The sequence below is a fragment of the Nestor notabilis genome, unplaced genomic scaffold (assembly GCF_000696875.1).
Source record: "Nestor notabilis isolate BGI_N333 unplaced genomic scaffold, ASM69687v1 scaffold890, whole genome shotgun sequence".
Taxonomy (NCBI): Eukaryota; Metazoa; Chordata; class Aves; order Psittaciformes; family Psittacidae; genus Nestor; species Nestor notabilis.
The window spans coordinates 26,949-52,737 of NW_009912229.1; the positions used below are offsets into that span (position 1 = coordinate 26,949).

General features: G+C 34.6%; 1 protein-coding gene across 1 annotated transcript in view; it reads right to left on the reverse strand.

Annotated features, from left to right (window-relative positions):
* Positions 1-25,789, reverse strand: part of LOC104408614 (glutamate receptor ionotropic, kainate 2) — a gene marked incomplete at both ends in the record, with an annotated part of 101,816 nt that overhangs the window by 25,164 nt on the left and 50,863 nt on the right. The window contains one exon of the mRNA XM_010018270.1: positions 125-268. Coding sequence (XP_010016572.1) covers positions 125-268 — 144 coding nt within the window. The remainder of the gene's footprint in view (positions 1-124; positions 269-25,789) is intronic.

Here is a 25,789-nt window from a genome sequence, read left to right on the forward strand (position 1 = left end):
AATAAACTGAGAGATTACCATCTACTGAAAAAAAAAAAGGCAGAATTCAAGTAGAATAGACATAGAAGAAAGTGGGAGTAGGGAGAAGGGAAAACAATGAAGCAGGACGCTATTAGTGACTTACCTCCTTAATGAGACTCATAAAGCGGGTTCCAAAGCGCCATGGTTTGTGGCGATTACACTGTAGTGAACTGACAGTCATTTGTGGGAACTGCTGGACAGCCACTGACACCACATGAACTGCGTCATACATTAGTGCTGCATCCGTCTGAAATTAGAATGAAATCAGAACCATGAACACAAAACAAACATATGTGACAGCCCAGCAGTGAGAGAAGGAAACAAGAAATTAACACTGCTCATTTTGTTAAAGAGAGAAAATTATCTGATTGCTTGTGTAGCACTGTAAAATGCAGCTCTATTGCGAAGTTCTAAATAGTGTCAGGACCTTTGAACTCAGCTTTTCTCTTTTTAATGCTGAAATAAGGGCCCAAACACCAACTTTTCAGGATCACAGGAAAACACTGGTATCTCTGATGACTCATGTTACTTTAAAAAAACAATGCATTCTGAGGCTATATATATCACTATATGCACTTCTGATTCAAGTTAGTTAGTTCCATGAGTGAGTGAGGCAAAAGAAAAAAAAAAAAAATCAGATTATCAACGTAGCTATGAAGAAAAGTGCACAGGCTAAGGAAATAATGATTTTCTGTTTTGAAATTACAGACTAGTGTCCTGCAGGTACTCGACTGATTCATTAACAACTTTTTTTATGGATATCAGTTTAAATCGCTGAGACAGATCTACCCAGCATGTTCTATAAATCAGAGGCAAATTAGAATTACATTAAAATACACATGCATTTTAACAGTTTTCATGTCCCATCCTAAATGAATAGGCTATTTATGCATGGTATGTGTTAACCAGTGCTGTATTAGCGAAGGACAGGGACAGCCACTCAGTACAGACTGTCATGCTGTACAAGAAACTGACATCTCTCTCCTGTTTTCTTTGATAAACAGAGGCAAGCCTTGGAACCAAAAGCAAGAGAGGACCTTAGATTCAGCTGGTGGAAATGACTGCTATGCCATCTGCTCAGCATACCTTAGAGGAAAAGGACCTATTTCCCCTTCTCATTCACAGAATTAGTGAGCTGTGAAATTAGTTCTTTAATGGATAGGAAACCTGGAGATTATTGCTCTTGTCACAATACAATACAATGCAATTCAAAATGAGCTTATATAGTGCCTTTCATGCAAATGCATCCCAAGGCTCTTTACAATAAAACTAAACATAAAAATGCAAAAACATTCCACCATTATAGCCCACAAGCTACTGTTAAAGAGGAAAATATACGTTTACATTTAAATGGCTCTCCCAAGGAGAGATTTCAAAATTCAAACAGAAATAAATCCTAATTTTAAAATAGCCAGTATAATATCTTTCAATGATCTCAGATGCCAAGCAGATTATGCAGAGGCTCCAAATCAATCAGAAAATATTTTTGCTGCCAAATTGTTCATTATCTTCAAGGCATTAAAGTGCTTTTAAAGCAAGTTGATACTTGACAAAGAGGCAGCAAACCACCAAAAAGTTGCAATGACATGCTGAGTAAGCATCATACAAAGCTTAATATTCTAGAAGCAGTTCTTAGCAGCAGTTGGAATCTAGACAACACTTTTTAAAATAAACTACACAGAAGTGGAACACATTACTCTGTCTCAGAAATGCAAACTCTTATTTTATTTTTTTAAATCAGCTTTACTTCTAAAACTGTAGTCCTTGCACCAGTGAAAAAAAAATTGAAATTGTTGTGAGACTTTTGTAAAAACAGCCCATGAAGAAGCAAGTAGAAGTCGATTAATTAGATATAAATTTGGACATGGAATTGATAAGACTCATCAGGAAGAATCAAATGGACATTATGCCAGATTCAGAGCAAAATAGCTTTCTGTCAAATTCTGTAAGCCAGTGAGCTGAAAATCTGTAGGATGTCATGACACTATCAACTGCAGTGGAAGCATTAAAAAAGGCATTTCAGTTTTAGAAGTAATTCAAATTCTGATAATATTCTTCATATTTGACTGACAAATATTGCTTCGTTGGAAATAAATCTACATCAGAATGTATTTCTTTTCAATGCATACAACATAAACTAATCACTGGCTAGAAGTTGAGTGTACTATTTGCTTTTTAGATAGTACAAGATAAACCCCTTATTTACATAGGATGAGATTCCACAGTCCACCTTGTATAGGAAGATCAAACTTAAATGTAGGCTTAAATGTTTATACTGAATAAAGATAGAACCATACACTCAAAAATATTGGTTTAGTGGTTCAGTATTGCATGCTTCTCACTGGGTGAAGTAATTGATTTTACTGCAAGAGAAACAGCACAGAACTCAAGAAAATATATAAAGTATATAATTGAATTTGCAGGTTGAGCTAGCCTCTTGGTTTGTCACTTTACCTTTCCTCTGAGAGACAGGAATTGATAGCTATTGGCCTAGATCTCCAACTTCATTCATTAGCTTTACATCTCACTGCTCTTTGTCCATACAGTTTTCTCTTCCTTAAATCACACTTTTGGAACTAGGCTTTGTGGTATAGGAAGTACTGCAGATTTCAGCAAAAGTCTATTTGAGAACCAGGGAGGAAATGTCCCTAAATTAATCTTTTTTAATTTTCTTTCATCTAAACAAAAATTAGCACTCTGGAAGGAAGAAAAGGTAGAAATTTTAGGAGAAGCAATGGTTCTTGAATTTCAGATGGAAACATTCTACAATGTTTCCATTCACTGGAGCACACGTAAACCAATAAAAATATCCTGTTGAAAAATTACATTAGTATTGTTTACGTCAACTTGTACAAACCTTTTAAGAATTACACAGTATTTCACAAATATACAGTTTCTGAATTGTATGTTGGGGGGCTTTTTAGTCACGCAATGCTATTTAATACTCAATGAATTTCTTGGATATAGATAAGCTAATCTAAAATACTGATCATGATACTGTCATTTTTATTTCTACAACTACAAAAGAAAAAAATTACAACTACAGAGCTACAAAAACTTTCATCAAATTGAAATAGAATGACATTCAGTTAAGTGATTAAGATGTCACGTAACAGATGTCTGTAACCACAAGTCTGTTCTTCAGTTGACTCTATCAAATAACTAGGAATCTTTTAGCACTCAGAGGCAGTAGCTTAATCATCAAAGACATGATTTCAGTCACAATATATCTCTGATAGAGAGAAACTACCAATCTGTACCTGATTTTTCTCCGAAACTCAGTTGAATATTACACATTTTGTCTCAGTATTCTGTCATTCCTTTACCTCCTCTCTTATTGTGGATGTTGTGTTTGCTTCTACTTTTTACATGCTTTTCTGCATAATCACTTTTGAGTCCTGCTAAATTACTTGCTAAATGCTGCCTAACAAGTTGCATGGAAGTACTCTAATCTTACTGTGAAAGGGCTCTGGTGGAGCTAGACTCCATAAAGAAGGTAGGGGGGAAAAAAAAAAGCTAGCTCTAATAATAGAGAAAGAGGCTATTATTTCTCTCTGGCCCCCCTCAGAGTAACAGGTGGCCTTCTTTGTCTCCAACCACACCCAAAGATGTCAAAGGTACATATATGCTGTGACTTTTGTCCCATGCTTGCTAGCCCTGGTTAATCAGTATTGTAGGGTTTGAGTTTGGGGACTTGGAGCTGGGGCAGGAGATTGGAAGGCCAGTGTTTTTTACTGATTTCTAACCTATATGGGCAAAGCTGATGCAGAAGAAAAACACTACAGCCTGGGTCTCAGCCAAGAACAAATCTTCCCCATGTAATGGAACTAACAGATTGCTGCTCTAATAATTTCTTCTGCTATACAAAAGGTGTGATTTTTAGTGACCTTCAGCATGGCTGGTAGGTTAGACAAGAATCAGCTGAAAATCCTGAAATCAAATGGTCGGTTTATGCACTACAGCTGCAACCTGAGATCTAGGTCTGTACTTTAAGACCTTCCAAAAAAAAGTGAGAGAAAGGACTCACACTCTGACATACAGATTAAATCCAAACAAACCTAAAAGAAGAGAGGATTCGTGGTCTTCATAATCATCTTCAGACTTACAGTACATAAGACGTCATTGGTATTATTTGATATCTGACTCAACAAATGTGCTGCTTTTGGAATACCTGTGCTTAATTAACTATTAAGGGTTAAAGAGAAAATTGCATATTCCACATTTAATGACCTTGAATCATGACCTCTGTGTGCACCGTATTTACACAGCAATGTTTTTGTATAACATTTCCATTTACCTCCATCAAACTATATAAGGATTTCATGTACAATAAACCACTCCCCTCTGGTTAATATCTCAATTCTCCAGAATTATCTCTAAATTGCAAAAATATGTGCTTTATTTTTAAAAGGCGTGATTTTTACCACACAGTCAATTTTAACACTGATTTCAGATGAAGGATTGTTAGGCCAATACTGTTTCTCTATGAACTGTTTCAGAAAAAGAACATTTCTCAAACAGAAAAAAAAAAAACTAATTCAGCATTTGCTGTAACAGATTGTAATCCTCTATAATCTACAAATTAAAAAAAAAAATTAACTGTTACATAGGTGTGATCTAAAAGAATTTTCAATTACTCAAGAAAAGATGATTAAAAACAATTTGAAAGCAGGAAAAAACCCTTAAGTTTTCAATTAAATATTAAACTAGTGTGATTGTATTTCCCTGTAATTAAATTTATTACTAATAAAAGTCTATGAAGAAATAGGGTCTTCTACTTAAAAGGTGCTCTGTGAAGTGCTTGGAAACACCAAAGAATTTTCTACATTGAGTGACATATGTAATAAGTCAATGGAAAAGAGAAACTTAATAAATTCACTTTTTTTTTTCTTTAGTATTTGATCTAGTATGGATCCCAGTAAAGAATGAGTTATTTACAATCATAATAATTTGTTTTCCTAGATCAGAAGGTTCTTGTATTTAGAAATCTGTGATGCACAAGATCTCGTAATTGCTGTATTTGCCAATGTTTTTCAGCAGCTGTGGTGAACTCATTTTCCACCGAAAAAGAATCAAAAAGAGGGTCATACAAGACTTTAGAGAAAAAGAAAGAAAATAAATTAATGAAGTTTTAGTTAAGAAGCTAACATTTTAATAATGTCATTTATTTATTTAAGAATTCTTAAATTTTAACAATTTAAGAAAATTAGACTTCTTAATAATTTGCAAAATTCTTTTAAGTGTAAGATATCATTAAAGATGACATCATGGCAAGCATGATACATACTTGTTTACAGCGATCTGTATTTTGTGTTTTAACTTGATTTTATTCATTCAAGTCATGTCCAGTAAAAGCAAATTAATGTCCCTTTACCTCTGAAAGAAAGAAGGAAAAGGAAGAGGAAATAAAAATGAAATATTTTATGTGTGTCAAAAGAGGAATAATATTTTCAAATTTGTCTCAAAATTAAATTTAGATACAACTCTTCTAAAATGCAACTTTAAACACTCTAGATAGTATAACAAGACTAAATTTTCCACAACAGAAAAGATGTTGTCCAAATATATTTCTTCATCAAATACAAAGCAAATGAGAGAAAAAATGCAATGGTGTAATATTCTATATCCCAGCTGACAGGCCCTATCCTATCACAAGGTGGAGATCTGAATCTGTGTTTACCAGTCACTACTGTCATTAGCTTCAGGTTACATCCTAAATTAAATATATCCAGATTTTTATGCAAAGACACATTTTGTTCTCTAGCAAACAAAATGTTCCATGCAAAACAAAACTTAAAATAATCTTGAAACATAGTATCCTGATTCTCTAGTCAGTAGACACTGTACAGTTCACTTGAAATACTGCCAAGAAATCTAGTCACATAAGCCAAGCTTTTTCCATTGATTAGTAAAGAATACATACACTTTTCTATTTCTTAGTTCTTATGCTATATTTACCTGCATATTATCTGAATAAGTACTACAACATTAAGCAGGAGAGTATTTATTTTTCATATGGGTCTCATTATTCTCTTGAAGACTGTCTTCCTTTCTCTAGTCAATAAAATTGTGCCCTTGTGAAATAAGTCCAACAACATTTGAAAGGCCAAAGTGTTCAGGTGATTCTGCCTAGTGTCTAATAGTCACTAATGTACTCTCAAAAACTTTATGTATTAATTAAAATGAAGCTTAAATTATTTTCAAGTGTGACTGCATTAGCTACATCAAAAATAAAATGGAACTGAATGCAAATGCTTGCAAATGTATATCTACATTTGTTTCCTGGGTGACCATGACAAAAGTAGCCAGATGAATGTATAACAGTGAAAGAACACTTCCCCACTTCTTTTTTTTAACGAAGTCCTTGAAAATGTGTGAACATGTTAAAAGCAATTCATATGGAGTCTTTAACCCATTCTGAAACTTATTTCATCATATCACTTTTTATTAACTCAATCTCCACTAAATACAGAGCCAACTTAGACCATAGTATCTTCTGAAATAAACCTAGTTCAGACTGGCTGTGGTTACTGGTTCAACAAAGTTTTAACATGCTCCTTTCATACTGCACCAAGATTCTCTTTATGAGCTTGCATTTATGGTACCTGTCCTTGCAATAATTTAGAACATAATGAGAATGTTACTTTCATATTTGGCAAAAGGAGTGTAAGTACATAATGCAGGGCATGTTCCAGAAGGACTAAATTTTCAACTGGCCCTTGGATAGAATACGGGATGCCAAGTCAGGTTCTTGTGGTTTGGGTTGGGTTGGGTTTTTTTGGTTGGTTGGTTGGTTGGTGGGTGGGTTTTTTGTTTGCTTTTTTGTCTTTGTTTGTTCTTTGATCTAAGAGCCTGAACAAATAGTGGATACTAGAGGTACAATGAAGAGGACTGCCAGGTCAAGTCTCCTCCCTGTTATTTATGAAGAAATAACATTATTTAGGATGCACTACATAATAAGGATTTACAATGGCATATTTATGTTTTTCAATGCCCTTAAAAATGTTTCAGAATCAATCTCAGCCTGCTAAGCAGTGTTTCTCCTTTAATAATTACTTTTTTTCTGTTATCCTTACTGATAATTTAACACATAATACACAATCATTAATTCCAAAACCTTGAGTAAATGGTACATTTAATAACGAGCAAAACACTTCCTTTTTATGTTCTACCAAACTCACCATCACCTGCCTTTTATTTTTCCCCATATTAGTCTTATCTTCTAGATTATTTCCATTGTGAGGTCAGTGAACTGAAATAGGCCTCTGCTATTTTAAATTATTATTATTTTCCTTTGAAGACCGATCTTATCATAGGAGCTGACTCCCTTTCTTTTAAAAAACTCAGGAAAAATAGATAAGAACAAATATGTGAGAAAAGTCTGACAACACTCAGAAGTTAGAATGGGGTGACCACTTACAGTACAGAAGAGCTCTCATTACTAACAATGTCTATCATTTTCCTTAAAAGCTGTCCTGTTTGACAGAAAATGATAAGGTTGCATTGAAAAGTTACTGGATATGAACTACAGAAACTATGATAATATACATATTAAAATAACCTAAGATTTACTTTTTCAAATATGTAGTTTCTTTATTATAGATACTACTATTGCCTGGTCAGAAAATTTTAAGGGCCAGGTTTTCAATTATGTTAGGATAATGTGATCTTAACTCACAAAATAGAATAACTGGTAACATAAGTACTCTTTTCTGCAAGTTCTCATAGTGTTATCAACTGTAATGACAGTGATGTCAGTGAAGCTTGATTCACCACATATCCTTGATCAACAGCCTCCAAACTACAGGTAGTTGAATGATATGTTAACACTAGTATATCATAAGCAGGTGATACAAGTCAGCATGCTGTTTCACAGGGATGTAACAACTGTCTGGAAGAATAACCCAGACTTAGGAATCCTTTAGCCGGCAGAAGTATTAGAAAAGAGACTGAAAGGACATAATTTCTGTAGCCTAAGAAAACAAAGACTGAGAGCAACTGCTGAGAACAGAAACCAGAGAAGAAAGGAAAGCTTAAGAGCACAGAAAAAACAAGCATGGATGCAAAAGACAAACTGACAAAAATCAATAGGAATCATTTTATCCTACAGACAGATAGAGGCTTTAGTTGTATTAGATTTAAAAATCTTTAACAATCATTAAAAGAACTACTGCACAAGACCATCAACAGAAGACAGTTAGATAATGCCTGACAAAAGTAGTAGCAAGCACACAAATTCCAGAGACCCAACACACCACTCCTACTCACAGAAAGCTCTCCTACTCAAGCTAATTATAACAAGTGAATGAAATTAAGGTGAAATGGCTTGCAAAACTATTTCCTTCCTTCCTTGGGTAATAAAATCCATTGTCCCTGAAATCATTTCACTTAATTCTCACTTGCTAACACATCCTAAAAAACATTCTGCTGAGTGAGATTTAATAAATCTTTCAGACTGGGATTAAATTTTACTGGTTTATGAACTGTTAAATTGCATTGTATACTTATTAAAGCTGGTGTTTTCTTACTTCTTGACACATTCCTAACTCCACCCTTGGGTACAATTAAGCAAACAGTTGAGATTTGCTTTTCACCCCAAAATACATATTCAGACAAGGAACAAGATATGAATATCAGCCAGATATAAACAAAGTTCATCTAACTTTTTTAAAAATCAAAGAACTTGTTAGCATAAACTCTTCATTTCTTTCTTTTTTTTTTTTCCAAAATATGGTAGTATTTCAGCTGGACAATTATCACATTGAGGCATAGCTGCTTAGATTATTCTTTAACATTTAGTTATCTAGTGAATTCTAAAAAGAGTGTTTATTTACAGAGATGTGTATGTTATTTTAAGTACAGATAAAACAGATGCAAGTTATTTTCAACATCGTCAAAATACTTGTTTTAACATTCAAAGCAAATTATGTATTTCTTATATTATTGAAAAAACGCTTAAAACTTACAAACTTACAAAAAGTAACAAAACTTAGAACTGGCCAGGTAAACTGTAAGAATAATTTTGTCTTACACAGAAAGAGAAAATAAAAGTTAGATTTTTCTCTTTGCCTCATGCCTTTTAGCTTGATTCCTGATTCTCAGAGAAATGGTGAAGTGGAACAGGAAAAAATTACAAGTTTTTAGAAAATGTCAAGAGAACAAAAGAACAGGAAAAACACTCAAAGGATAGTGATGTGGTTGCCATATTTCTTGCCATTACATTGGAAAGAATATGTCCTTTTTATTAACAAAATAAAAACATGTTTCCCAGTATAAAATTTGGAAGCTGTAGAACTTTTTTCACCTCACTAAACCATCTCAGATAATCATGTAATTTGATAGAATATTTATGATTCTAAGAACCTTGAAGTATCTGAAAATTAATTAAGTGGGTAGCCGCTTACTGCAGCTTAATTTTGTATTATTGGAGGTGAAATTTTGAGACAACTTGAAGTTTTGCCAGCCATTAACACAGGAGATGTAATTAGCAAGTTGCTTTAACTCAGGTTTTGTTAAAATAAGAGCAGCAGCTGTATTTCTCTCCTCTGTTTAAACTCTGATTCAGTATCTGAATTTCAATTTAGCAAATAAAATGCCAAAGATTTAGAATACATTCTGAAGTACAGAGGAAAATTTTGAATTATGTTTCTGACAAGCACACTTTGTCATTCTTGTGGAATAAGTAGAAAAAGTATAGAAAGAGAAAAGTTAGGAATTAATCTTTTGCTTAAATGTTTAAATTTGATTGGATGACAGTCTGGTTTCAATGACAGACTCTCTACCCAAGATTTGTTATTCTGATAACACAGTTTAGCTGTGCTTGATCTCCTGAACTTTCTGACCAGCTTCTCATTCTCACTTATTTTTGAATCAATCATTTATTGTGTGGGTTATCTTTTACTACCCTGTACAAGTGTTCAGGGTGGTTTACATCTTTTCAGTCACAGAAAGAGGAAAAATCTCCCAATATAAATCATTCAGGCAATATTGTCATCTAGGTTTGTCTGGAATAAACACTGTTAACTGTATGAAAAAAATAAATGGGAAAAAATAGTTCTATAATGATCTTTTTTAGACCTTTTTTTCCCCTCCCTTTTTCTATTTTCTGGATTATAAGACCTCATAAAGTGTGATTTCAGAAGACCCTGTAAACCTCCCATCATGTCATAAACTTTACTAATCCAAGAAGAAAATTACTTTCAGTGTTTTGCATGAAATAGCAAACACCATCTAACTGCGTAAGCACTTACAGAACTGTGCTTACAATATACAATTATGAACAAGCTCTTAATATTTTAGGTTTCTATATATCCTTGAAAACAAAAGTAAAATTTCCTGTTGAAAGTTATTCTGAAGTACTTTGTCAATCTTTCTTCTGAACTTTAGAAATTATGGTATGTGCTATAATATTTTTTGCAATGAAAAACCCCATCATGATCTTTTATATACCTTAAGGACAGATAGCAAAAACCTAATTACCAGGAACAATGGGTCATTATTTGGTTTTTGGTAGTCTATTTCCTTTCGCCTGTTCTCCTGCTCAAAAATTTATGATTGTGATCACTGTAACTCCTTCAAGCACATCCATAATAAAGAGCTGACTGCTACCATTATATTAGCTCAGTATTCAAGACATCACACCACACGAAAAGTCCCTATACATGAGCATTTCATAAGTAATTACAGAAAGATCCTACTGAAAACCTTTGTACCCACATGCAGCAAGAAAATACACCTGATCGATAATGCAAATAAGAGGCATAAAGTTAGAATAATCCAGAGATTAAATGTAAAACAGATAAAAAAATGAAGAAAAAAAGCATTCTAAAGAATTAATCTCTGCATATTTTATTTCTGTATCCTGTAAAATTTTCACAATATTTGAGGACTTCAGAGCTTTCATACCTTCAATTTTTTAAGCAAAATGACAGAAATAAATGTATACGGATGACTTTAAAATGCAGAGACAAAAGAATTCTAAATCTTCATAATAAATTGCTTCCTCCTGCTTTCAACAAGCTCCAGTTGCATTTCTCTCCCCTTAGAAAAACTAATGACACAGACTTTAACATCCTCAGCAAAAAAAAAAACCCAAAATATGATTACCTGTGTAGCCTTGCAAAGTTCATGTTTGCAGGAGAAAAAATGTTAAGCAGTGTAAAAACATAACTAGCTCATGAAAGAATATATGTTTGTTTCAACAAACATTATTCTGTGTTGCATCATTTTTCTATAATTCCTTCATTAAGTTATGTCCTATGACTCTGTTATAAATAAGTTGAGGTTTTTGGCTTTTGGATTGACACCTCCATACTATCTGTAATACTCAAAGGAAAAGGTATTACAAAAGACTGGCATTTGATTTAGAAAATCAACCTTTTACTTAGATTTAGAAAGTAAATTTCATGTGCATTGGGGTTGGGGGTTTTGGGTTTGTTTTGTTTTTGGTTGGTTGGTTTTGGTGGGTTGTTTTTTTTCCATTTAGCTTTGGTGGCTTTTTTGTTTGGTTTGTTGTTTGGTTTTTTTGGTCAGGGGAAGGTTATTTTAGTTTTGGAAGCATACCCATTTTTAGATTCTTCACCTTTGTATAATCTTCAATGAAGTTGTATGTTATTCTCCTGGGTTCAGTTATAACAGTTATTTTTCTCCTTCTTGTTAGCTGGTGCAGTGCTGTGTTTTAGCTTTAGTCTGGGAACAATGCTGATCACACCCCCATGTTTTAGTTGTTGCTAAATAGCACTTAACCCGACCAAGGACTTTTCAGTCTCTCATGCTCTGCCAGTGAGGAGGGGCACAAGAAGCTGGGAGGAAGCAGAGACAGAACACCTGACCTAAACTAGCCAAATGGGTATTCCATATCACAGCACATCATGTCCAGTATATAAACTGGGGAAGTTACCCAGAAGGGACCAATTGCTGCTCGGGTTGGGCTGGGTATTGGTTGGTGGGCGGTGAGCAATTGTATTGTGCATCACTTGTGTTTATTGTGTTGTTTTTTTTTCTTTCCGTTTTTAGTTTTATATTTTCTCCCCTTATTACTTCCCTTATCATTAGTAGTAGTAGTAATATTAGATTTATGTTATACTTTAGTTATTGGACTGTTCTTATCTCAGCCTGTGGGGTTTACATTCTTTTGATTCTTCTCCCCATCTTGCCTTGAAGGAGTGGGGGGGAAACAGAGGAATGAGCCAGTGGCTGTATGGTTCTGAGTTACCGGCTGGGCTTAAACCATGACAGTTTGTCCTGGGTTCAGCTACAGCAGTCATTTTTTCTCCTTCTTAGTAGCTGGGGCAGGGCTGTGTTTTTGACTTTCAGTCTGGGAACAATGCTGATAACACCGATGTTTTTAGTTGTTGCTACGTAATGTTTACTCTGACCAAGGACTTTCTCAGTCTCATGCTTTGCCAGAGCGGAGGGGAAGCCAGGAGGAAGCAGAGGCAGGACACCTGACCCAAACTGGCCAAAGGGCTATTCCATACCACAGCACGTCATGCCCAGTATAGAAACTGGGGGGAGTTACCCGGAAGGCCCAGATCGCTGCTCGGGTCGGGCTGGGTATCGGTCGGCGGGTGGTGAGCGGTTGTGTCCTTTTCCCTTGTTATTCCTCTTATCATTATTATTGGTAGCAGTAGTGGTTTGTATTATACCTTAGTTACTGGAGAGCTGTTATCTCAACTCGTGGGAGTTACATTCCTTTGATTCTCCTCCCCATCCCTCCGGGAGCGGGGGGAGGAAGGAAAAGGAGGGGAGTGAGCGAGCGGCTGCGTGGTTCCGAGTTGCCGGCTGGGCTTAAACCACGACACAGTTATATGCAGATCATAGTCCAGATAGATAGAATACAGAAAAGTAAAGTGAACTTGCAACATTACATTTTCTTTACTTTGCAATTGTGCCTCCACCAACTGCTTTTCACTGTACAATTGCTTTTTGTTTCAAGGTGTTCTCTATTAATTAAGGTTTGCTTTCAGAATAAACTTTTTATCATGTCATGATGCTAGTTCTAATAATCAGATTCTCAAAAATTTCTGACTTCATCTTCACCATCAGAGTAGACCCAGAATTAAATATTTTCAGACATATTTGCATTAGACACATTGTTTTCATTAAAATCTGCTTATGCTAAGTCAATCTATTCAGTGATTGACAAGGTGTTTTCTAATTTGTGACACTACATTTCCAGGTTACCTTCCAAAAATGCCCACATAGAAGCAGTCATCTTAGACTGTCTATTATTATACTACATATTAGCCCACAAAAAATTTACTTAATTCAAGTGCAGCTTCAAATTACGATGTTTCAGAAAGTTTAATAATTTTTAATGGGAACCTCAACGGCTAATGCTGAGAGGTACCTTGACACCAAAAGATTAATAGAAGTTTTAAGGACTTTGAAGTCCTTAGTAGCAAAGCACACAGAAGTTCAAAGTGTATAAAAACAAAGACAGATAAAGTAATAAGAAATAAAAATTATACGTGTGATTTTTATGTTTACGAAATTTTCAAAACTTAGTAGTCACTATAGTAATTCAATGCAAGAAGAAATACAGGCTTTCTAACAAGTGCAACTCACAATAACATTGCTATCCTGTTAGGCATAGCTGCTGTTTTGCTGAATATAAAAACCAACAACAGTCTTCATAGCAATCAATTTTTTTTTTATGCATATATAAATCTCGATATGTCCAATAGCATTTATAGCAATATGCAAAATCCAGATTCACCCAGTGATCCTTTCTGGAAATTTTGGAACTCTCTCTAAACATAGTTCACTCTCAAAAGGATATTTATATCATGAAACCAACTGATAGTATATAATTATCACAATTACAAAACCGAAAATAGGAATTGAAATCTGAATATTCTTCCAGCTTTTTCAATGCTCCATCAGGACTCCATCCGTCAGGATAACAGTCAAATTTCTGCACTACATTTAAATCTACATTTAAAAATAAAAATGTGTCCAAGCCAAGGCAGAAGGTTCAGCAATTTTTTTGCATATCTCTGACTAATCTGATGGATATTTATTTTTCCTGAAGTGTACAAATACCTCTTAACTATGCTTTAGCAAGATTTAAAAACACAATTTTCATACCATTCATCTTATTTTTAGACATGTTAATCCCTTATATTTCAGAAGGTTCTCCATATCTGAAATTGCAGACTAGGTAGGGAAGAAAGAAGGGAACAGATGAAGGAAATAGAAGAAATCTACAGGTATATTCTGCTTTAAGCTCATTAACACAGATTTCTATTTTTCTTATTCATACTTACAAACAGGTCTATTCACCAAATGGCCTTTGAGAGATAAACTAGAAGGAAATTAAAAAGGCAAAAATGTGATAGACCTCATCAATTATTCCAGGTCTTTAGACTTTCTTTAGCACTTATGCACAGTTTCTGAAAGTACTAAGAGCTGATTTAGCTTTTGTTGTCAAGAAGACAAGATGATCATGCACATAATCCCTTTTCTATAAAGAGCATAAAAACACAAGTATACACCTGCAATAAAATTTCACAGAATTCTATTCCTTCTCACATCTATAAAGAAACAATGGTCAAAACTAGTGTTAATCATTTAAAAAGTGCAAGTTTGCAGTTTGCTGCTGTCACTCAGCTCATTTTTGTGCATTCTTCTCCTGAAATTTTTTCTCAGTTTAGTAATCTCAGAAGTACAAAATACATCATCCTTTAGAGCCAACGTCACTCCCCAGTCTAGTATGCCCTCAGTTCTCTAAATTAGCCCAAAGAAGCATCATATTAATCAGATTTTACTGAAAATCCAGAATGTAGGTGTAGCAGAAATCAAAGCAATATCAGGTTTCTTTATAAGACAATAGGCACACTCCTTTAGTTTTTGTTACCTCTTGGCTTCTTATTTGAAAGACTGTTAAAAAGCAGGATAAGATGGGCTTTATCAAAAGATAGCTTAAAAATGGAAAATTAAATCTAATTATTACAAAAGATAGATGTTTGTAAAAGTTTATGAAGATACATTTATAATTTATGGTGATATTTTATAGAAATTATTTTCATAATTTGTTAAGTGCAACTGGCACTTTGGAAAATTAAAGGGAAATAATTTTTCTGTCATCCATAGTAGAACATGCAGACATTCCTGAGGCAAAATACCTAACTAATAAAAAATGCTTTATATGTTTTTGTAATACATGTGTGTGCATATATATACTTAAAAAAAAAAAAAAAAGAAAATTATTTACAAAATCAGTGTTTATTACATAGAAAATAATGGCTGCTAGGATGTAAGCTTTACATCCCTTGAGCATATGCAAGTTTTAATTTATATGTCCACAGACTGTATTTTCCACAGGATCCCATGCACTTTTCTGGGTAAGTGTTATGAAAAAATAAATATTTTAGAGCTGGTGTCGTGGTTTAAGCCCAGCCGGCAACCCAGAACCACGCAGCTGCTCTTTCACTCCCCGTCCTTCTTCCTCTCCCTGCTCCCAGAGGGATGGGGAGGAGAATCAAAAGAATGTAAATCCCACCGGTTGAGATAAGAACAGTCCAGTAACTAAGGTACAATACAAAACCACTACTGCTACCACTAATAATAATAATTTTCAGGGAAATAACCAGGGGAGAGAATACAGTTGCTCACCACCCACCAACCAATACCCAGCCCAACCCAAGCAGCGATCTGGGCCTTCCGGGTAACTCCCCTAGGTTATATACTGGGCATGATGTGCTGTGGTATGGAATACCCCTTTGGCCAGTTTGGGTCAGGTGTCCTGTCTCTGCTTCCTCCTGGCTTCCCCTCCTCCCTGGCAGAGCACAAGACTGAGAAAGTCCTTGGTCAGAGTAAACATTACTTAGCAACAACTAAAAACATCAGTGTTATCAGCATTGTTCTCAGACTAAAGTTGAAAACACAGCACTGCACCAGCTACTAAGAAGGAGAAAAAATGACTGCTACAGCTGAACCCAGGACAGCTGGAAATATAACATTTCTGCCCTACTTTTCTACCCAGAATTGGCTAATCTGATTTAGCTGAAATTTTCTCAAAATACCCTAAGAGATATATCAGCTCAGAAAATATTCAGCTGCATGGCTACAGTGTGACAAAACTCTAAAAAATTGAAAGAAGGTTATATTTGGAAGTCTCTTGTTAATATAAAGCAATACACTAGTCCTCTCTTTAAAACTATGTGGAAGTGATTATTGATCAGGCATGAAAAAATTACAGAAAAAAAATAAAAATTTGTATACTACAGAAATGGAATAAACTCAAAATATAATGCCAGAAAATTAAAATCACATAGGGTCATATTTGACCTAGATGCCTAATGTTGTGGTCTTAATGAAATTAATTGTTCTGAAAAGAATCGCAAAACTCAGGTTAATATTCTATCATCTTTTTTACTTAACCTTTTTTTCCCTAGACAAACTTCCATGGACAGTAGAATGACACACATTCATTGAAGGAAAATTGTTTCTCCTGAAGTTGCTAACCCATGATGTTAACTTCTGCTCTTGATGAAGAAATTTCCAGGTATTACAGTGTGCAGGAAATGTCATGGTTCCCTAGAGAAACCTTTGCTGAATGATAGTAAATGGTTTGAGGCAGCAGGCAGTATACAACTGAGGTCTACAAGACAGTAGTTTCTTCATTTTAACATCAACATCTATTTCATCTCTTATTTTAACAACACAAGGAAGGTCTGAAAAATCTGAAGATCAAAAGGTAGATATTTCAATCTCAAATTTCTTTGCAGATGATTTTCTTTTTTTAAATAATTCTTATATAACTTTTAATTAAAAATGGAACAAAAAATTATCCAGTTGTAAAAATTACAAGTCTTTAAATTCCAAAATGGTACAAGTATGTGTAGATTCATCAGAAACAGATGGAAGAGAATTATTTCTGCTGAGAATTATTCTGCATGAGCCATTTATCTTGAAAGATCTGAGAAGAACCAGTCTATCCATACAGTGGATGTATGCAACTCACGAATCTCAGCTCACAGTGCTCTAGCTCACCACAAACACTGTCACAGGAACAGCTAAGTTTGATGCTAGAGCCATTATCAAGACAAGATTACCAAAGCATAGATCAGAAGCACTTGCTAAGAACTTCTCAATTCTTATCACTTCCTATGTTTGACATAGAACTGCTTACTTTCTAGATGATGTAGAACTCTTTTCCTCTTGAAAGTGAGTTTCCACAAATAATTCGATGTACAAGAGTCTGCTTCCATAAACATTTAGATAAACTAAAGTGATTAAAAGGCAAATGCTTTCGACAGGCTTGTTTTGGTATTTTAAACAAATTTAAGTCTATATTATTTACTTTCTTTCTATAGCATTTTCTATGTCTATTTTTGGTTTAGACTGTCACTGAAACAAAAACAACACTTGTCCACTTATTTTCCTTTCATTAATATTTGTTCTCACAATAATTTTGTAAGGGTCCATAACTCTGAAAGGTCTATCACAGATTTTGGTTTTCAGCAGCAGCAAGCTTTTGAAGTGCCTCTCCTCATGTGTGACACCAGTGTTCTGTTTCACAACATGAGGCAGGCTCTTTTAAGATAAAATTCACTGAAAGATGTGTCTTAGGGCTGCACTTTATGTGCTCCATCTGCTAATTGCCTTGGTCCAAATGAATGGACTAGAGATAGTCGTAAGCAAATAGCTGCAAGTAGAACAGTGCAAAATAAGAATAGTCAGGTTTTGGTCACCAGCAGTTTTGGCTTATGGGGCTGCACCCAGTTGGCCTTTTACTTGGTATTGTAACCATATTGTAGTTAAGTACCTGTGGTTACTTGAGGAATTCTGGTGCCATCCTCAAATTTACTCTGTTTCATTATTATTCTGAAAATATTAACCTTATCTTCACTTCATCTCTAAGTCTAGGGTGCAATTCTTGATGCTGTTTACTCAAAGAAACAAGAAAAACCCACTCTTGACTTGCAACAAACAAACAAAAAATATTTCTTCCCCTAAAAGATGGCAACTACAACTTTTAAAGTATAAGGAACTTCATTTTGAACTCCACAGATATGAAGAAGTAGGGAGAAACAGCACATATATGCCACTTATTTATGGTGGATAATAGCTTTTTATAGTGGTCAATAAAGGGTTGGGTTGAAAGCCATTTGTGAGGCTGCACACATGCACACAAACTAATGATGAGAATGGCTGCCTTTGGCTCTAACTGTTAAAAAAGTTATCATTCTTCATCTAAGTCTTCAAGAAACTGCTCTTTGAGAGCAATTGATATTGCATTTGCCACAACAGCTCATTTAATTATTTTCATCCTAAATGTCCTGTCAGCAGGGGCAAAGTCTTCCTGATTTTAATTAATTTTGAGATCATTGATTCTTTGTCTTTTCCTTTCCTATGGTTACATATGCAGACACAAATGCACAGACACACACTTTTAGCCTGCAGGCTATGTAAGACATATGTCAAGTCCTTTTTGAAAACCCTGCATATTACTGAAGTATACCTAGATGACATGCAGCTTTACTTTTAAATCTTTAACCATCAACTGCTGCAAATGAGCCTCTGGCACCTCAACATAGTTGGGCAAAACAGTAAATTGAAAACCGTGTTTGCTGAATAGTTTTCAATTACAGTGTCCTTAAATCAACAGACAGTAGGCTATCACAGCCACAAGCCTGCTCTAAGTTACCAGAAAAAAACAAAGACAGAACCAGAAAATACTAATGAAAATTGGGAACTATATTACATTTTAAAAATAAATACAAATCTTGGATTTATGGACATTGTTAACACCCAAAATGAAAATGCATTAAGCCCTAGAATGCTGTCACATTTCTTCTGCGTTAAATACTAGAAAGAAATGACATAATACTAATCTTTTAGTAGGGAGAGTTAAAAATTTGTGAAAGACAAGATCTTTACAAAAGTGCAGAGAAAGGTTTAGTCTAGATACCCTAAGAGAATAATGCATCTTATACATGAGAAACCTTGCTTCCCATTTTGGGGGAAAATTGTTAACCCTCTTCATCCCTACAGAGTAAACTCTTCAGCTGACTGCTCTCAGGGTCCTCAGCAAGATCCTAGGAATCAGGAAATGGAACTCAAACAGACACAAATCCCTTTTTCTCTTAGAAGAACACTCGTATTTCTATTTAAAAAGAGGTGACAATGAGATAAGAAAGGATTACTTTGAACCAAAAGGAAAAAAAAAACCCTGAATTGCTGATTGTTCTGTGTCTAGAGCTACCTGTGTTAGGGATACCCATACATAAGGAAAGTGGTCTTTTAAAAAAGAAGACATTTTCATTAAAAAACACTGAAGAAAAAATGTGAATAGCTGTAAAATTTTATAACCAGTGCTTGAAAGATCAGATGGGTTAGATTCAGCTATATGTATAAACTTGTAATATGATTTGTGCCACTTCCATTTTTTAAGGAGAAGGAGAAGGAGGAAAACAAAACAACAATAAAACCCCCCCAACAACATAATAAATAAATAAATAAACAAATTTATTAATTGAAAAAAATTTGAAAACAAAACACACACAAAAAATCCTAACACCAAGAAAACCAAACCCCCAAACCCAAAACAAAACAAAAAGCCAACAACAATCTGTAGTAAATAAATTGGCAACTACACTAATGAAAACTGATTAAAATCTACATACACTCTAGAATGGTTTAAAAGCATCTTCACTCATAGCTCCACTGACAAAGATGACATTTTGTTTATAGTTAATAATAAAGCAGCTATACATGATCATTCTTATTTAACATGACACGATATAATCATGAAGTTACTTATTTTTATAACAAGAATGTAAACCCAAAAGATGCCAGTGCATCAGAAGCAAAGCAAAACCACATTTTGTTTTAATGGCACTGTACAAGGGATAGTGTTTGTTGGATCAACCAATGTCAGAAAAGGTACAGTATTGCTGAGGACAAATTAGAGAAACACTAGAGGGATACATCATTAGCCTGTTCCTAAGTTGCAAGGCAATCCTGAAAAGGGTGGCTGTCTTAGATAGAGCAACCAGTTTTACATGTTTTCCATCAATATTCTTAGCTTAGACCTTGGACAATATTTCCATGTGCAGCTCTTCATCACAAAATGCTTTTCTCCATTATTTTCCCCTGGTAATGGTAAAAATTGCCTCTAAAGTGAAATCAGTCATGACTTTATTTAACCAAATGCAACCTAAATACATTGAGTTTAAACTGCAGAAGCAAGTGCAGTCAATTATTTTTGTTTATAAAGTAAACAAGCATTTAATAGTGTTTCAGTTTGTTAAATTCTGAGCAGAATTATCAGAGTGGAATACTGGTAAAATATCATCACTGGATTCTCCTTAGGTAAACTATACCAGCCTAACTAGCTATGTATTAAAATTCTGAGAAAGCCATCTCTGCCACAATCCACTAAGCAGTCTATAATATTAACACAACAGAAAGAATTTACAAAGTAGACTTTTTGCTTGAAAAATGAAAGGTGTGTATAAATAAACCTAGGAAGTTCCTCTCACAGATGTTCCTTGGGGAAATAAACAGCAGCAGCAAGGCCAAGTCAAGAAAGCTCTCTGAGACACAAAGCAAGATTGTAAAGTACTCTACCACATGCTCACATTCCTCTGGGAACTGTTATCTTGCTCAAACAAATCCAACTCACTAAAACTGACAGTTGTGCACTGCTCTTTTTTCTTAAAGGATTAACATTAGGCAAAAAATATAAAGTGAAAGTATCTTTCAAGAGGCAAGCTAACTGAGAGGCTATCTAATCACTGTTGCTAAAGGAGGGACCCTCTTTCTTGCACGACTAGCACAAGCGATCCGCAAAGAGAATGTTTTTTCAAGCTGTTTTACACTCTTTAAAGAAGAGAAAAAAGAAAACCGAACCACCAAATTATCCTTGGAGAGCAGTAAATATATGGGAAAACCTCTTAAAGACTGAGCATCTCTTCAGATTGTTATTTCTAAAGATTTCAGAGCTATTATTTGGATGTACATAATACACATGTGGCTTTGTGTATGAGTATTTTCCAAATGTACTGCCTTTTAAACAAATTATTCTGGTGAACTGTAGATTTACAGAACTAAAAAAGAAAAAACCCCAAAACTGATTCATCACCAAAAAAAAAGAGTCTTAAAACTCAGATAGAATTCATTTACCTAACTGTCTAAAAACTGCCATCAGATCCATGAATTTAAAACTGGTTCATCTGGTTATCCCGAGTTTAGAGGGAGTGAAGACATGTAGCTTACATTGCAGAACCTACTTTGAGAGTAAGATTCTCTTGAAAAACTTCAAACATTTACAACTTTAAAACCTAAGAACTAAATGGAAACCATAGTCTGTGATATCTGTGACAGAAATCAAACCTCATTATATAATTATAAGAAGCTTTAATCCACACAAGTCAAGTCCCAGGAAGCCATCTCTATCATTGGATAATAGTATATCATTTTAAGAGTTAAACACTATGATTCACAGCTGTGGCTATCTACAAATACGGATTTCTACCTTTGTTAAGCAAACTGTTCCCTAGGTAAACTGCAGCAGGTCCTCCATTTCTAAAAGGGTTAGAAATATGTGCTGCTTCTTTTAGAGGGCAATTTCAGATGTACAAATGAAAAACAATAGATACATACATAATATCCCAGTGATACTACTGTGAACAATCAACAGCTGAACTCCGTAGTGGTTTTCTTAATCCTGCTTACTCTTTCTTGTGACAGGTGAGAAACAGAAGTTTCATTAAGCATCTATCTAAAGTCCTTGGATAATAAATAAAATATTTTATGTTAATTTTAGTAGACCAGGCAGAAGAAAAACCATACTTGTGCTTATTCCTGTAATTTAAACAGTAGAAGCTAAATGTTTTTTTGCCTCAAAAACTGTGTTTTCCTATTTACTTCAAGACTAAGAAAAACAAAAAGATGATGCAGGACATATCTTAAGTAGAAGCTGATAAGATTTCTAATAATGAAGATGTAAAGCTCATTGAGACATCCTATGTTTGCTTATAATCATTTTTATGTTTAACAGGAGTTAGACAGAAAATAGTATTTCACAGAAGATAGTATTTCACAGCCTTAGCATGTATATTGCCTCATCAACTATAAACTCATTCATATTCCTCACACCCACCTGAAGTATGATAGCCAGAAGGCTTTTCACATTTCTTAAATCTATTTTACTGTTCTCACATCCCTTATTCTGGAGCAAGCAGATTGTCCCAGTCCTGTCCTGTAATTCAGAACACTGCACAGTATTGTATAGAGAAATTTTTGCAATATTAGGAAATGAGGAAGTGTATATATTTTACTTAAGCACACCTCCATAGTCCTTATCTAGAAGGGACTTACCACTAGGATCACAAAGAAAGCTAAATGTGACAGGATATAGATTCATGGTGCTAGAGGTCTTTGGAACAACTGATTGACTAAGATACATAAAGGTAAAGTGCAAGAGAAAAAAAAAAAATCTTGGGGAGGTAGGAGGGGCAGAGAATGAGTTCATTATATCCGGTTGCCGCATGAATGTGCTCTCTGTCCAAATATAAAAATTTGGCAGTTCATACTTTGCAATGGGAAAACAACCTCTACAAACCCCACAGATTACATTTACTAACTGAAACATTACAAAAATAGTTAACCACTGAGGGTTAGAAAGGTAGTGTCATATGTATAGACAGAAGAAAGAATCACTGTCAAAAATGCAATTTAAATGAGTTCTAGCTAAGCTAAGCAAAAAGTGTACTATCAGTGCACACACACCAGTGGTCAGAGCTTGAGGAAAGAAGAAATGACTTAAGGCAATTATCTTTCCTGCTTATACTGGAAACTATTCTTACCTGTAATGTTAAAAGAAATGAGAAAGCATCAGAAGGGTTAAGATAAACTTACTACTTTACTAGTAGCTCCTCAGGATGAGGTCCACAGGGATGTTTAAATACCTAAACTTGTTTTAGCTACAGGTACAAAGAATAATAGTATCATACAATGCTTTGGATTAGAATAGAACTTAAAGATCACCTAGAGTCCAACCTCCCTGCCATGGGAAAGGTCACCTTCCACTAGACCAGGTTGCTCAAAGCCCCACCCAACACTTCCTGGGAAAGTGGTAGAATAGATGATTTTCAGATTAAGGAAAATTCAAACTGGATAAACTTCACAAACATGCCACACTTATGAAACACAATGCACAGAATGTGGTTATATCTAGCAGACCAAGTTCACAGATGAATAACAGATACTAAGTGCTACAAAAAAGATAACAAATTAAGCCATTCTAGTTCTTCCAAAACAGATTATATGGGAGAAATTTTGTAAATCCAGATTACAAAGGAAAAAAGCTTGCACTTTTGTAATTAAATGCATAATTGTGGATGCAGATCCGTGTTAGCAATACTAAATGGCTTCTGCTTTAATGAGCCATTTGAAATGAGATGGTTGCCTGCAATTAGACATCTGCAGTCCAAGGACAGCAAGCCAACTATGTAGTCTGGCTGCCAGAATTACAGTTGCATTCCTCAGCAGGACAATGAGGAGAATGGATAATTGTAATTATAACATATACATCCCTTAGTGCTCTGTGGCTGAAAGAGTGTGAACAACAAGGGCTCTTAATACATTTAATTGCTGGCTGTTAATAAAGGGTTGTCAAAAAGAGAACCATCTTTAAAGAGCATTCCAATTCCAATAAACATCACAAACCAAGGTCATAACTACCCACCTGAGCACTATTTTCGAAGAAAACTGCCTCTTAGACCCTGCAAATATCTTGTCACACAGGCTTGGCGTTCAGAAAGTTGCAAGCTAATATGAAAGCAAGTTGATGAAATGGGAGACAACACAAGATGTTATTCTAGAGGGCTTACTACATTCTGTAACTTCTCTACTCACATTCCCTTTGAAAAATCTCTTTTCATGCCTTTTCCACTAAAACTTGAGCAAAGATCCTAACTACATTTCAGATTTATTACTGTCTCTTTCCTTACGCACTTAACATGCCTGAATATTCCATATATCAAAATGTTTCCATTCCCTCACAGGAATAAGAGAAAAAACGAATTTATCTATTAAAATTCAGTGCAGAAATCATAGCAATGTTATTCCACAGAACCATTCTATCACCCGGCCAAATTATAAATAAAGCAAAATAAGATTTAATTATCTTCAGATTTTAACTTTCATTCAGTGTTACTCAACATTGCAGGTCACTGTGAGAATTCAGGAGTGAATACCTTATTGTTTCTTCCATGTTTGCTGTATATTTTGAATGTATACTGAAAATTCACTGTGATTTTACCGTAAGTTATTCTATAACAAGCAACCACCTCAGCTGCTTCTTTGCTAAATCTTGCTGATTTTTTAAAATATAATTCATTAATGGTACTGACAAAATAAGTGAAAGCATCATGAAGAAATAAGTAAGAATTCCTCTAATCTTATACACAGGCTATCTTCTTCAAGCTATTAGGTGAGATTTCTTTAATGTAATTGCTTTCCTCCCTTTTTATTTTCAGTACTTCTTAGACAAATTTGAAACCGAGATTTTACACTTGAATTCAAGATTCAATTATCTGCAAATGCCACAACTAATTCATTGGATCTTCTCACATACTTCTCTCAAGGTGAGCCAGGAAACTTGCTGAATTTCTAAAATTTTAGAAACCATGGGAAAAGATCTTTATTCTAATACTCAGTGTCATTACACTGAACCTTTAGGCACCCAGACCTCCAAATGGAATCCACATGCCTTATGTAACTCCATACACACTACACAGAAACAGTGACAATTCATTTTAGCCAGCACTAATTCAGCTAGACAGTAGAAACTGCTCATGACAAAAAGAAATCCTACTCTTTTTTTAAAACATAATTATCTGAGAAAGTGTGGAACCTCCATAACACAGGTATCTAAATCCTGGAAACCTCTCCTCCACAGAAGGCCTCAGCCACTCATTTGTAAAGAGACAAAAAATTTTGACAATTTTGCCTCCATTTACTCAGAATATAAAGAAATATATGTTCTCCTTTGACTGCTAGGTGGGAGGCCTGGTGGATATTAGGTAAAAAAAATTACCATACACCTAGGTGTAGAGGAAAAAAAATAATTTATTTGACTTTAGGCTCCTAAATCATAAAACCGAAGTTCACTTTCCAAGTGCTACCTAAGAACAGACGAGAAACAGACATTCTACTCTTGTCTGAGAATGACTTTGTTCCCAGACAATTATTCAATGTAAATAAACCTGAGCATAAACCATTAAAAATATTGACAATTTACATAATTATATGTTCTCCTTAAATTTACTGTTCAAAAATGCCAGAATAATTTCTGCTTATTGACTCTTTATTACCTTCAGAGCTCTTATTAATTTTCACCAGTTAAAAATCTCTTACCTTCATTTGTAGGTGCTTCAGTCATCACCATAAGCTGCCTGTGATTCTTCTGCTGTCTACACAAGTAATTATGGATGTTTACACTCTATCCTGTCATACTTCATTCCTTATTTGTATGCTCATATGAAGTGCATGTTTATTATCAAAACACAGCTCCAATCAATTTTTAAGGACATGATGCAGCTAGTTCTTTGTAAAGCATAAAAATAGAGCACCATTTACAGAAGCTATCCCTTTTAATTGACTTTCATTAACTGCTGGAATATCTCTGACATATTGCTACAAAGCAACAAACAGTGTATTTCACTCAGTTGTTCTTTATTTCCTATTAAAAATATAGAGCAGTCAAGCAGAACTAGATTTAATGAGGACTGGATGTCTTCTTTGGACATTG